The sequence below is a fragment of the Myxine glutinosa genome, chromosome 11 (assembly GCF_964187855.1).
Source record: "Myxine glutinosa chromosome 11, kmMyxGlut1.1, whole genome shotgun sequence".
Classification (NCBI taxonomy): Eukaryota; Metazoa; Chordata; class Myxini; order Myxiniformes; family Myxinidae; genus Myxine; species Myxine glutinosa.
The window spans coordinates 20,954,977-20,967,398 of NC_136271.1; the positions used below are offsets into that span (position 1 = coordinate 20,954,977).

At 43.9% G+C, this 12,422-nt stretch overlaps 1 protein-coding gene across 1 annotated transcript in view; it reads right to left on the reverse strand.

The window, feature by feature from the left end:
• Window positions 1-3,171, reverse strand: part of LOC137436468 (phosphofurin acidic cluster sorting protein 2) — a 172,681-nt gene extending 169,510 nt beyond the window's left edge. Inside the window, exon 1 of the mRNA XM_078786465.1 lies at window positions 2,731-3,171. Coding sequence (XP_078642591.1) covers window positions 2,731-2,822 — 92 coding nt within the window. The 5' untranslated portion in view covers window positions 2,823-3,171. The remainder of the gene's footprint in view (window positions 1-2,730) is intronic.
• Between the last annotated feature and the right edge of the window lie 9,251 nt (window positions 3,172-12,422).

A 12,422-nucleotide genomic window follows, 5' to 3' on the forward strand; every position in this document is an offset into this window, starting at 1 on the left:
GGAAACTTGTAAGGATAGAAGGAACAATGACTAGAGCCAAGTACAGGAAAATCCTTGAGGAGAACCTGCTTCAATGTACAAAAGACAGACTATGGCAAAGATTTATGTTCCAACAGGACAATGACCCAAAGCATACAGCCAAAGCAACACAAGAATCATTTCAAAACAAGAACATGAAAGTCCTTGAGTGGCCCAGCCAAAGCCCAGACTTTAATTCCATTGAGAATCTGTGGAAAGACTTGAAGATTGCTGTTCACAGACACTCCCCATCCAACTTGACAGAGCTTGAGCCAATCTGGAAGGAAGAATGGGAGAAATTCCCCAAATTCAGATGTGGCAAAACTGATAGACATACCAAAGAAGAGTTTAAGCTGTAATCGCTGCCAAAGGTGCTTTGTTACGGATTCGGCCCTAATTATGGTCGTTATTGTTATCATTGTTGGTTCTAGATATTATGCTTATTGTGGCTTAAGGGAAAGGGTTATTGTGGTTAAAAGGTTTAAAAGCGCTCCTGGTAAAATGTGGCCGGAAATCGGATCGTGACCCCGGAAGAAAAAGGGAGCGAAGAAGACGAGGCGTGAGGAGATCGTGAAAAGACGTTTTTGTGGAAGCTCCGGACCGAGCGGTCGAGCATACAGTGCGAGTGAACTTTGCGTCCTTGAAAGGAGGTTCGTGCGATAGGTGATATCGCCGGAGTGCTGTCGAGCCTGGGTAGTCGGATATCTGCATTGAGGTTCCGGAGTATCCTTGCCTCACAGCCCCGGCTCGAGTGAAAGCCGTCCGCCATTTTGCCACGTGCGCTACCTTCAGTGAAAAGGTTTTTGTCACGTCGGCCGGGCATTATTCCCCGGTGGGTTGCCGGGGACGGCTGTGCCAGAAAGTGGCTTTTGGAGGATTACAAGGAGACTCGCTGACTGAACCGCAAACGTGTACGTCGGAGCGCGTCTTTGGGAGGGTTTCCATTCCACCGCTATTTTGCGGGGTGTTGGACCACGTGACCTCTGGGTTACTTCGATCGTCCACGCCTAAATTGATTTTGATCGGACATTGATCCAACGATCGCTGGAGCGAATCGACTTCGCCTTGGAGGGGTACAGAGACATTGGGGGAGTGCCGTGAGTTTGGGTAAAGGACTAGATAAGGTGATACCATCTTCAGATAGGGATTGTAGGGTGAATTGCTATTATTATTTGTGTCGTGATTCCGGTGTGATTTATAATATATTATTGTTTGTTCATAACCCTTGGTGTGGTTTCATTATTGATTCATTTCAACCAAGGATAACATATCTTTCTGCCGGGGACCCTCTCGGGGTTCGGAGGTTTACCAAGACCAGGTGATAGGGGAGGACCCCGTAACAGCTTCCACGAAGTATTGACTCAAGGTGAATATTTATGAACACTCAAGGTGAATATTTATGAATATTGAGTACTTATGTAAATTAGATATTTACCTCTGCCACCGAAGGTGGGATTGGAGGTTATGTTTTCATACCTGTCTGTTTGTTTGTGAACAAGATATCTCAAAAAGTTGTGGACGGATTTGGACAAATTTTGCGGAGAGGTAGTGTATGTGACAAGGACGAAATGATTACATTTTGGTGAAGATCCGGATTAGGATCCGGCTTGTAGAATTTCTTCAGTGATTCTTCACAATTGGGAGATGGGGCTAAAACCGACATATAGCAGGATATCTCAAAAGGTTATGGACGGATTTGGACAAAACCTGGTGGACACGTTGTGTGTGACGAGAACTAATCGATTCGATTTTGGTGAAGATCTGAATATGGATTCGGATACGAGAATTATTTAATTTTTAAGTGATTCTTCACCATTGAAATATCGGGTGTTATGGACGAGTTATGACTAAACCTGATGGATGAGTTGATTAGGTGACATGAACAAGCCGATTCGATTTTGGTTCAGGTCCTAATCCAGATCCGGCCTTTCAGTGGGATTTAAAACAAACTTCAGCCTGGCGGAGGTATACGCTCTACCGAGTGCCGTTCTAGTTCTGTATTTAATTTCTAACTGTTTAATCTCTAAAAACAAAAATTCACTGACATTATGGGGTATTATGTATAAATCAGTGACCAAAAAATCTCAATTAATACATTATAAATTCAGGCTGTAAAATTCTGACAACCCGGGACTCAAACCCACGAACCTCATCACTTAAGCGGTGACAGCCCACTGAGCTATTGAGTCTCAGGGATATATATATCTCAGGGATGTATATACATATATATATATATATATAGTTGCGGATCTCTACGTCGGCCTTCTTCCCCTTAAGAAGGGGGGATTAGTCCCCTTGTTCGTGACTGATCGACGTGAGTCCTGACGCTGCACCGCTCCCTCCGGAGAGGGAGGAGTGCAACCCCGTTCGCGATCGCGGACAGATGGTAATTGCCGAGCGGTTTAGCAACCGCGGCACGAACTATTAACAAGCACTGACCCGATCCTTAACGTTGGCCAAATCGTGCCACAGGTATTCAATGAGGGAAATCACTAAAGCGAAACGGATGTAAAGGAAAGAAAGGCAAGGTAGGAAGTAACAGGGTTTATTATTAATTATATACAAATCATCAAAAGAACCAAGGAGGAGGAAGGATAAGAAAATAACTGGACAGAAAGAAGCAAGGAGACAGTGCAAATATTAACTTAACTATACAAGCTTACTTAGTAAACCCCAAGACAACATGAAAAACGGACAAACGGGCAGACTCACACGATGGGGAAATTGCAGATGGGATTGAATGCCGGCAGGATGGGGCACGGTCCAGAGAGGTTGCTTCGAGAAGGTGTCGGGGCCGGTGGCATGATGCTGGTTTCTCCCGCGCCGATTCCGCAGTCAGCAGGGCCCAAGCCGACACGAGGCGGCGCAAGCTCCAGAGCAAGGGGGCAGCACGGCGAGGCAGTCCGCGCACGTAACCATTCGTGTCCGCATCTCTCTTGTGGGGGGCATCGTCGCGGGTTTTATGCCACGCCTTCCCAAACCATACCCACCGAGCCTGTCGTTGGTCGTTCGGGGCTCCACCCTCGATGACGAGGTGCGGGCTACGCCCGTAAGGTGGCTCCTCCCCCTTCTTCTCCGAGATTACCTCGTGGCTAATGGAGGGCGAATGCAGCAAACCCAGCAAACCTGGCACTTTGAAGATGCCATGGGGGCGTCGGAGGGACCTATCTTATTTAATTGATGCAATGCAATGAATTAGTGGACCACAGAGCCTTATACTGACATATATTAAGGACATAACTACCGAGGGGAAATCTATGATTTGCTACGTGTGTGCGATGGATTAACTAAGGGTGACCTTTGACCTTGATACGACAGAGGGTGATATTTACAACAAGTTTTACATCAAATTACACACACAATTCCCAAATCCTCAACAATATATATATAGTCACGCGAATTCCTCAAGGTTAAACACCAGGGAACGCGGAAGACCGAACGGCTTTAATGGAGGCAACGACCAAATACGGATTTTGCTATAAAAGCACGGGAGAAAGAAGGGAAGAAGAAGAAGCGGCAGCGATTACCTTTAGCCCCGACGGCAACTCCGACCCTGGAGGAAAGCAACTCAAACGAAACCCGAGTTCAATGCACAAAAAGAAACACGTTTATTTCGGAACCCAAGAACAAGAGAACGCGACGGAAGATAAATAACGGTCCTAAATCGGGATCCCGCACACCTCACTTCAGAAACAAAGGACTGAATTACGAAAAGAAATGTCTCGTCGTGTAATGTTCTGTGGGGTGTGGCCTTATCTGTCAGTAGTGCAGTGTCCGCCGTCCAACATGGCTCCGAGCTCCGGCGCGAAGGAACCCTCCGTCCGCCTCGCTCGCATGCTTCGCCAGGCCCCGCACGGCCCGCACCGCTCCAAGCTCCGAGTCGATCGCACACGAGGCCCCAGCACCCCTCCAAGCTCCGAAAGCACCGAGAAGGACCGCTCAACGCACCACGAAGAACGCGATCTCCAATCCCAGCGCAGAGAGCACAAGCACAAAGGGTCGATCTTCACATGAAGGGCGATGGGTCCATCACGAAGAGAGAGAGAGAGCCAAGAGATAAGCGAGCTAAGAGACAAAATGTCGTGCAGCGCGTCCTTTTGTCACCTTGCGTGTGACATCAGTTCTGGCGCGCGACCAACCAGAGCCTCGTAACTTCCCGCCGTCTGCTGAACCGTCTCGTGCCTTTCGCGCTGATTGGTTCAAGGCTCGCGCCCTCCGCGCCAACCACCAGTCCTTCCCTTCCTTCCAATCACGGGGAAGTTTTCTGTTCCTCCTATGGACCAATCAACAGTCCTCCTGGGTGTGGTTCCCAGCCTGCCACAAGGCTGGTTGCTTGGCCAGTTGGTGGTGTGGCTGGCTGCGGCCCCATCGGCGGTGCCCCAGCCTGGCTTCCTGCCTGTTTTACAAAGTCGTCGTGGAACAACATGCATTTTAAGGCCATTTTCCCTGCTAGAGCGGGGGTTAGCCTTGCGGTCCCCATGACAATCTTCTCCATTTTGCCCTATTTTCTGCATCTCTCCTTGTTAACCCCCTTGCCCGCATTTCTTCTTCCACCATCTTTAGCCAAGTCTTTCTCAGTCTTCCCCGTCCTCTACTTCCTTCTACATTAATTTCCATCACTCTTCTCAACCAGTCACTTTCATCCTTCCTCAACACATGACCAAACCATCTCAACCTGTTCCTCTTCACAGCATCAATCACAGGCAATATTCCCATCATCTTTCGCAATTCATCATTTGTCTTCCTCTCTCTCAACGATACTCCGCACATCCATCGAACCATTCGCATTTCCACCCTTTCCAGCCTTCGTTGCTGCTCTACGTTCATTACCCATGTCTCGCTCCCATAAATCGCTAGCAGAGGTACCCGGCTTTGCACGGGAGTGGGAGGAGGAGGGGAGGGGGAAGAGGAGGGGAGGGGAACGCTAATTTTAAAACCCGAAATTTTTTAAATGTTTATGTCTCCGTGACATTCCTGGGACCATCCCGAGTCGAACAGTACTTTCCGCTCGCAAATCCGTCCACGGGTTCTCGAGATCTTAGAGATTGTAGACCCGAAGTTTTTTTAATTTAAGGTGTGCTGTAGTCAGAAGCGCTAGAAGCGCTGCGCTCCCTCCCTTCGAATCCCTCTCTCTTCTGATAGTGCTAATAATACGCTAATTTTAAAACCCGAAATTTTTTAAATGTTTATGTCTCCGTGACATTCCTGGGACCATCCCGAGTCGAACAGTACTTTCCGCTCGCAAATCCGTCCACGGGTTCTCGAGATCTTAGAGATCATAGATAGAGGCCAACTCTACTTTATATATATAGATAACACTTCTCACACATGCAGCATACACCTTTCCCTTCAGCTTCAGCGACACTCTCCTCATCAGCACGCCACTCAGTTCCCGAAACTTCTTCCATGCACATCTCACTCGAGCAACCGTTGCCGAGTCTGATCCACCGAGGAAATGGAGGGGAATTATTCAATGTTGTACTAAGGACCTATCTAAGTGTTTAAATGAGTGCGTTGCCATAAGGGACACAGGTTTGACGACAGAGGGGACGACAGAGGGGACGACGAACAAAGGAATCTTATCCATAATCCCTGCACTATTTAGCATGCCCTGCGCCCTCGTAGCAGGGACATCAATACAGCTTATTCCGACAAACCGGACTAAACATAGAACTTATTACAGGTAGATTCCCCATCACGACAGTCGGATACCTACCTATACAGATCTATCTGACTCTATATATTCCTCTACCCAAATTTGTAACAATATATATATATATACACACACACACACACACACACACACACACACACACACACACACACACACACACACACACACACACACACACACACACACACACACACACACACACACACACACACACACACACACGGGTGTGTGTGTGTGTGTGTACGTACATATATATTATTATATACAGTATATGTATTACATTTCATGTGTAATAACAAGCTGCGTATTACTATAAAGGAAATATTTGGGGTGGGGGTGAGGGGAAGATATCCGTTGCAACAGGGTTGTCATATCAAGTTCCCACCAATTAAGTTTCCTTGCACTATACAGCAATCTGTATTTAGGAATAGTTATTGATTCACGAGTTATCAAGTGACCACTATATTTGTCATGTGTGCGCGTCTGTGTGTCTGTGTGTCTGTGTGTCTGTGTGTGTCTGTCCGCAGCATAACTACACGATATCATCCGATCTTGATGAAACTTGGGTGGGAGGTTGATATCAAGATCTAGTTGTGTCCTACCTAGAGTGGGCGTATTGCACCCATTGTGGACTGAGCCACACCCGAAAAAGATGTCTTTTTAGGGGGTAATCGAGTTCAAGCTTCATCTTCTCCGAGGGGTTTGGTGGAATCTGACAGGGGTTTCGATATTTGGTTAGGCCAATGTCATGTGTCGAGCTCCACGGAGCTCGATTTTTCAATTTTCATTTTTTTTTTCATTTTATTTATTTATTTATTTATTTTTTTCATTTCATTTTTCACCGAATTTTCGGTATTGTGTAGCTAACTAACCTCATAACTGATTATACATTATTTTATATCTCCTTTCAAGGTCAGTAACCTTCGTTTTAACATTTCCGGGCCTGGCCTGTCCGGGCCTGTTTCGGTTATAGTCCGTCTTGTCATTGAATACCGCTCGCTCGTGAACCATCGTCGTCTCCCGATTTGTATTCTATACAGTTGCAAAAGTTAATACAAGTAATGCTGCACTGTACACATAAGGTTTATAAACCCGAAATGCAGGTGTTGTGGTGGAGCACCTTTGGAATGGAAATACAGGATGGCCTAGAGTTAGGCGCACTGGCCTCCAAGCTGTCTCGCCAAGGTGTTTCACAGGCAGGGTTATTCATCAATGTGTGTGCTGTCCCTCGGATGGATGCCAGCATTAATTAGTGGATGTTAAATAACCCATAGTGTCCTCCGTGAAGAGTAGGCGAGCACCATGAACAAATTACAAATTGCTGCCCAAACCAGAGAGCAATCCATCAGCAGTTCACCTGCACCATCAGCCAATAATGCTACCCCACAGCCTTGTGCTGCACAATTGTGCTGCCACAGCCTTGTGGGCAATGTTCAAACACTATATATCACTCAATATCAAGCGAAAAATTCATGAATTGCTGTATGCCAGGGTGGTTTACGGTATACCTGCAGCAATTGAAATACACCAAAGCTTTTGCAATATTCAAACGGCATTCTGCATGGGAAATTGTAACTCGATTGTACAGCTACTCCAATAAAAAAATATTTCAGCTGGTTTCACATTTTTCATTCATCAGAAATTTCACTTCAATATAAAATGTTGTTTCTCCGCATATTTCACATCATTTGTCGCAATCGTAGAAATACCCAGAACACTGAGTAGCTGTGGCATCACTTCACCAAGAGTTTCCAGATGTCAGCACCACATCAAAAGCTTGCAATGATCTGTCATTCTGTAATGGGTATCAAGAACAAAATATCTGAGTTCAATTAAACCACCCTCGTAGATTGTATATGGGTCAATGTTCTGGAGATGTTAAATGTCATCAAAATGATTACAGTACAAAAGGGAGAATTTGCTGAAGCTTTGTGACAATGTACTCACTAACGTGTGATTTATTAGCACACATTACCACCGCGAGCTATGGATTCACTCGTGCAAACAACAAGACCAAACACCTTGCTGCAAAGAAAGTTTTTGTTATTCGAGTTTCAGGAAACCATCCATTTCAGTTGTTTCTAATCGAACGGCAGGTCGGGGGCACAAACACCAGGGTAGATGCTATTTGCTCATGTAATTAGGATAGAATATGGCTCGGGCCAGCAAGCAAAGAAATTCGCTGTGCCCTTTTTTTTTTAACCTAAAATTGCTATATTCGAGTAATGCCATTGGAATGCTCTACCCGAAGCAATCAGTGAGGGCAGCAAGTGTGAGAAAGCAAGTGAAGTGCAAGGTACAGGTGGTACGGAGAAAGGATAGTAAGAATATTCCTTATAATTAGTTGCATGTTGGGATCATATGGAATTGCTAACATCACACCTTCAAGACCATCTCACAGCCACCTCTATTATTTGTAGCATACGCACCTGAACTTTTCTGCGCTTGGTGGCCCCTTCCCCTCTGTTTCTCGTCTGCTGCTCCCCATTCACCAATATAACCGATTCGTTTGTGTAACCCAATAACAACTGAAAGGTGCAACCAACCTGACTGTCAAAAATGGCCAAAAAAACAAACATGTCATACTAAGGATTTTTTTTTTTTTTTTTTTTTTTGTATACAAGATCGAGGCTCGTGAAAGAGCAAACATTAATCACACAAAAAGACAAACCGACACACAAAACACAAAAAACAAGGGGAGCGGCAGACAAGATGGGGAGAGAGGGGGGAGGACACAAAAGAGAGGGGGAAGAAGGGGAAGGACACAAACACAACATTTGAGAGCAGGGACATCGGGAGGACTTGGGGGGAGGTGGGAGAGGATTAAAACATATGAACACTGCAAGGACTCTGGGGTGAATTACCGTGGGTAGAAAAGATCAAGGTTTTTGATGGGGGAAGATAAGAGATGGTGGTGAACAGCTGTTTTAAAGACCTGGAGGGAGGAGTGGGATTGAAGGGAGTGGGGGAGTTTGTTCCAGAGGCGGGAGAAAAGGGGAATGAAAGAGTGAAGGTGAGCAGAGAGCCTAGACTTTGGCAGTTTAACCATAAGAGGGTTGCAGGCAGATCTTGTGCGACCTGAAGGAATATAGGGGGGACAGAGCACAGAGAGAGCTGGGGGAGCAAGGCCGGAGAGGAGTCGGTAGAAGACAGAAAGACCACCAACCTGCCTGCGGTGAGTGAGTGAAAGGCCCTCGGCGTTGACTACATTGCAGGAGATTCCAATGATTCTGAAGGCTTTGGCCTCAACAGCGTGAAGCCGAGCAAGGTGTGAGGCAGGAGCACCAGCCCAGAGGGGGGAACAGTATTCCATTGAGCTGCGGATGAAGCTTTCAGAGCTGGATCTTTCCACCTCGGTTACTTAAACAGCTCCGATTACTTGCAAGCACTGGTTGTATACTTTGTGATAGATGTGCAGATGCTTTGTTACAAAGCACACAGATCAGGCATCGATTTGGTGTGGACATATAATAGTCCACTGAAAACAACAGGACTTAACCACCCTTCGCATTCTGGTGCCAAGATGGCCTGTCTGTCACACAGCCAATCATCACAACTGTAAACACGTTTAAATTTCAGCAAATCAGAGAGGTAAAAACACTTGGAAGCAGGTCATCAGAAATGCGTAGAAGAAGATGGGACAAGAGAGGATGCGAGGCAAAGAGGGAGGGAATGTTGGGCAATGGAATACAAACATGCCGTGTACGTATTCAATGCGAGCCACTTCACACAGGCAGGAAGCAACTGGGCAAAGCAGATAAGAGGTCTTCACTTTAATGCCAACATTAGCAAAACGGTACAACTCGAAATGATACAACACTGGAAAGTTTTTAACCCAAACTGGAACAAAAGGGAGAAGCCCATGTAATCGAGTATTGACAATAATGCCATCGTCTAAATTGGGGTAGGTGGAGGCAGAGCAGGGGAAACAGTCCATGTGATGTCCTTGGTATTATAGCAGGCAGCATTATAGTTAAGGAGGTCTAATTGGTCATATCTGTTGGGGCAGCTTTTCTTAACGAGTCTTCAATTTTCATGTCAAATATATCCACTAGTGTCACATCGAATTTCATCTTGAAATTACCATAATGTTGCAAGCTCAAGGTTAGTCACCAGATATCATCTTGGCAAAAGAGAACATATTGTTTTTTTTCCCTCATGCCATTCTATCAATTGATCAATGGAATATTGTAAGGTTCAGTGTTGAACCCACAATTCATCACAAAACCATTTAAGCAAGAAATGCCAACGTAATCACTGTCAGAAATTGGTTGGCTTCTCTTTTCACTAACATCCATGCAACCTGGAGAGAGGCTAAAGTAATTTCCATCCTTAAAAGGGGATCCCAACACTCAGACCACCTCAACGCTAATCTATCCCTTTATACCCTACAAAATAGATATTTTTTTCCGATTTGTGATTTATAAAATGGGTGAATTTTGCATTAAAGGTCGAAAACTTCTTCTTCTTCATGCTTATCCATGACGTCACTCTCAGAAGTCGAATGCATCCTTGGTGGTTGGATTAATACAAACCGAGATGGTTTCATGCGACACCAATGTCTGAAAGACACTAAGTTTGCCACAAATTGGATGAGGTTTATCCAAAATACATGTGTGGTTTGAGCCGACAAAATGTTCGCTTTTGTGCTCGTAACATTTTATTATGAAAATGTCATGTTATGTTATGAAACAACATCGATGGCTATATATATCTTGCAGTTATCCACCATGATTGAGAGAGGATGTAAACCCCATGATTAAGCAGTAGAAACAGCCGTCGCTCGAAACTGCAATATCATCTCTACCGAGCTACGAGCACATTTGCACAGGCAATTTTAGCGGTGATTCAAACACATGTGTTGGCCTGCCGGCGACCGCTCTGACCTCACCACAACCACCCTCCCCCTCCACGACCACTCCACTGGGGCGGAACATCGACATGGTATGGACACAGCACGACCACACACACAAATGGCACGTCCCGGCAAAGTATGAAACAGGACGATCTTGTAACATACAGAACACCAGATCAGCCTACCAGTGGAAACGTAATAATAAATTTACTTGGAATAAAAATTTGTTCTTTAATCACAAACATGCCTGTTTTGAAAGCCTGTGTTACCAGGATCGGGGAAGAAGAAGCGGGACCTCGAGCTTTAATGTAGCCATTCCAATGGTAACATTTATTATTCTGTGACAGTAGGAGACCTTTATAAGGACACGAGGAGCACACAAAAGGAAATACAGTAATACTTCTCGAAGCAACAGAAATACAGTATATATGAAAGTAAACAGAAGGAGCACACAAACAACAACAATAAGTCAAGGTAACAACAATTGTGTCTTATAAAAGATCCTTTTTCATGTTTTACTTCATTTTACATCCTCATTGACACTCAAATAGAGACATACAACGTTTGTGAAGTACACCATGCAGTCCTTTTTTAGAGAAAGATACTTGGAGAGAAGGTGTGTGTGTGTGTGTGTGTGTGTGTGTGTGTGTGTGTGTGTGTGTGTGTGTGTGTGTGTGTGTGTGTGTGTGTGTGTGTGTGTGTGTGTGTTACAAGTAACACAATCTTTTAACTCACACACACACAAAAACAATCTGTAAAAAAAAAAAATCAGCACCACTGAAAGAAATAAACAGTGAATTTTGCAGCAGCACTATTCATTCAGGAAAAAGTAACAAACACAGCAAGAACAGAACAGGTTCCACAAATTAAAACTAATCACCACCATAGAAGCAACAACTCGAGAGACAGGGGGGATGCTCAGAAAGGAGACAGGACAAATACAGCAATTCCAAAGAAGAAATCAAAGCCTAAAATTCAAGAGATTACAGAAAATGAAATACAAACAAGTACATACATTCAAAGTACACCGTCCCCATGCCAAATAATTAAATATCCTACAGCGCGGCATTGTCGGGGCGCCTCAGGCACCCGGCAATACTGCAGTGCAGCTCATAGAGGCTGCATTGGGAGGGCGAGGTGTACACTAATTGATTGATTAATTATATAATTAAAATCAATAAAAGATTATCACAAAATATTTTCTTAATCAAGTGGCTAATAGCATAACTAAACCACTAGTGCTTCATCCGAAGATGTATCTTTTAGAAATTTAATTAAATAAGTCATTAATAATTAAAAAAATAATTAATTGATTAATCAATAAATAATTAATCACTTAATCAATAAATAATTTATCGATTAAATGATTAATCAATAAATCAAAAATATCCTTGATAGCCACATCACTTGGTCACTGTCATGTCCAAATATTAGCTTCCCAGCTCAAAAGGTGCCTGAGATATTGGCCAAATGAGAAAGAAAATAAATAAATGATTAATAATGAAAATAAATAAATAATAATCATTAAAAAAAAATCAATTCGCTAATAGAACACATAAACCACCACCATGTCATCCGAATCTGTAATGAAAAAAAAAAAAATTGTAATTAATCGAATAATTAAATAATTAATCGATTAATTGATAAATTGATTAATTAATAAATCAAAAATAGCCTTTGCAGCCAAATCACCTGGTCATTGGCATGTCCAAATATCAGCTTCCTAACTCAAAAGGTGCCTGAGTTAATGGTCAGAAGAGAAAGGAAATTAAATTAATTAAATAAGTACTTCACTAATCCCTAATAATTAAATAACTCAATTAATTGATTAATCAAAAAACAAAAAAATACCGTTTTTGACAAGACTTGCTCACT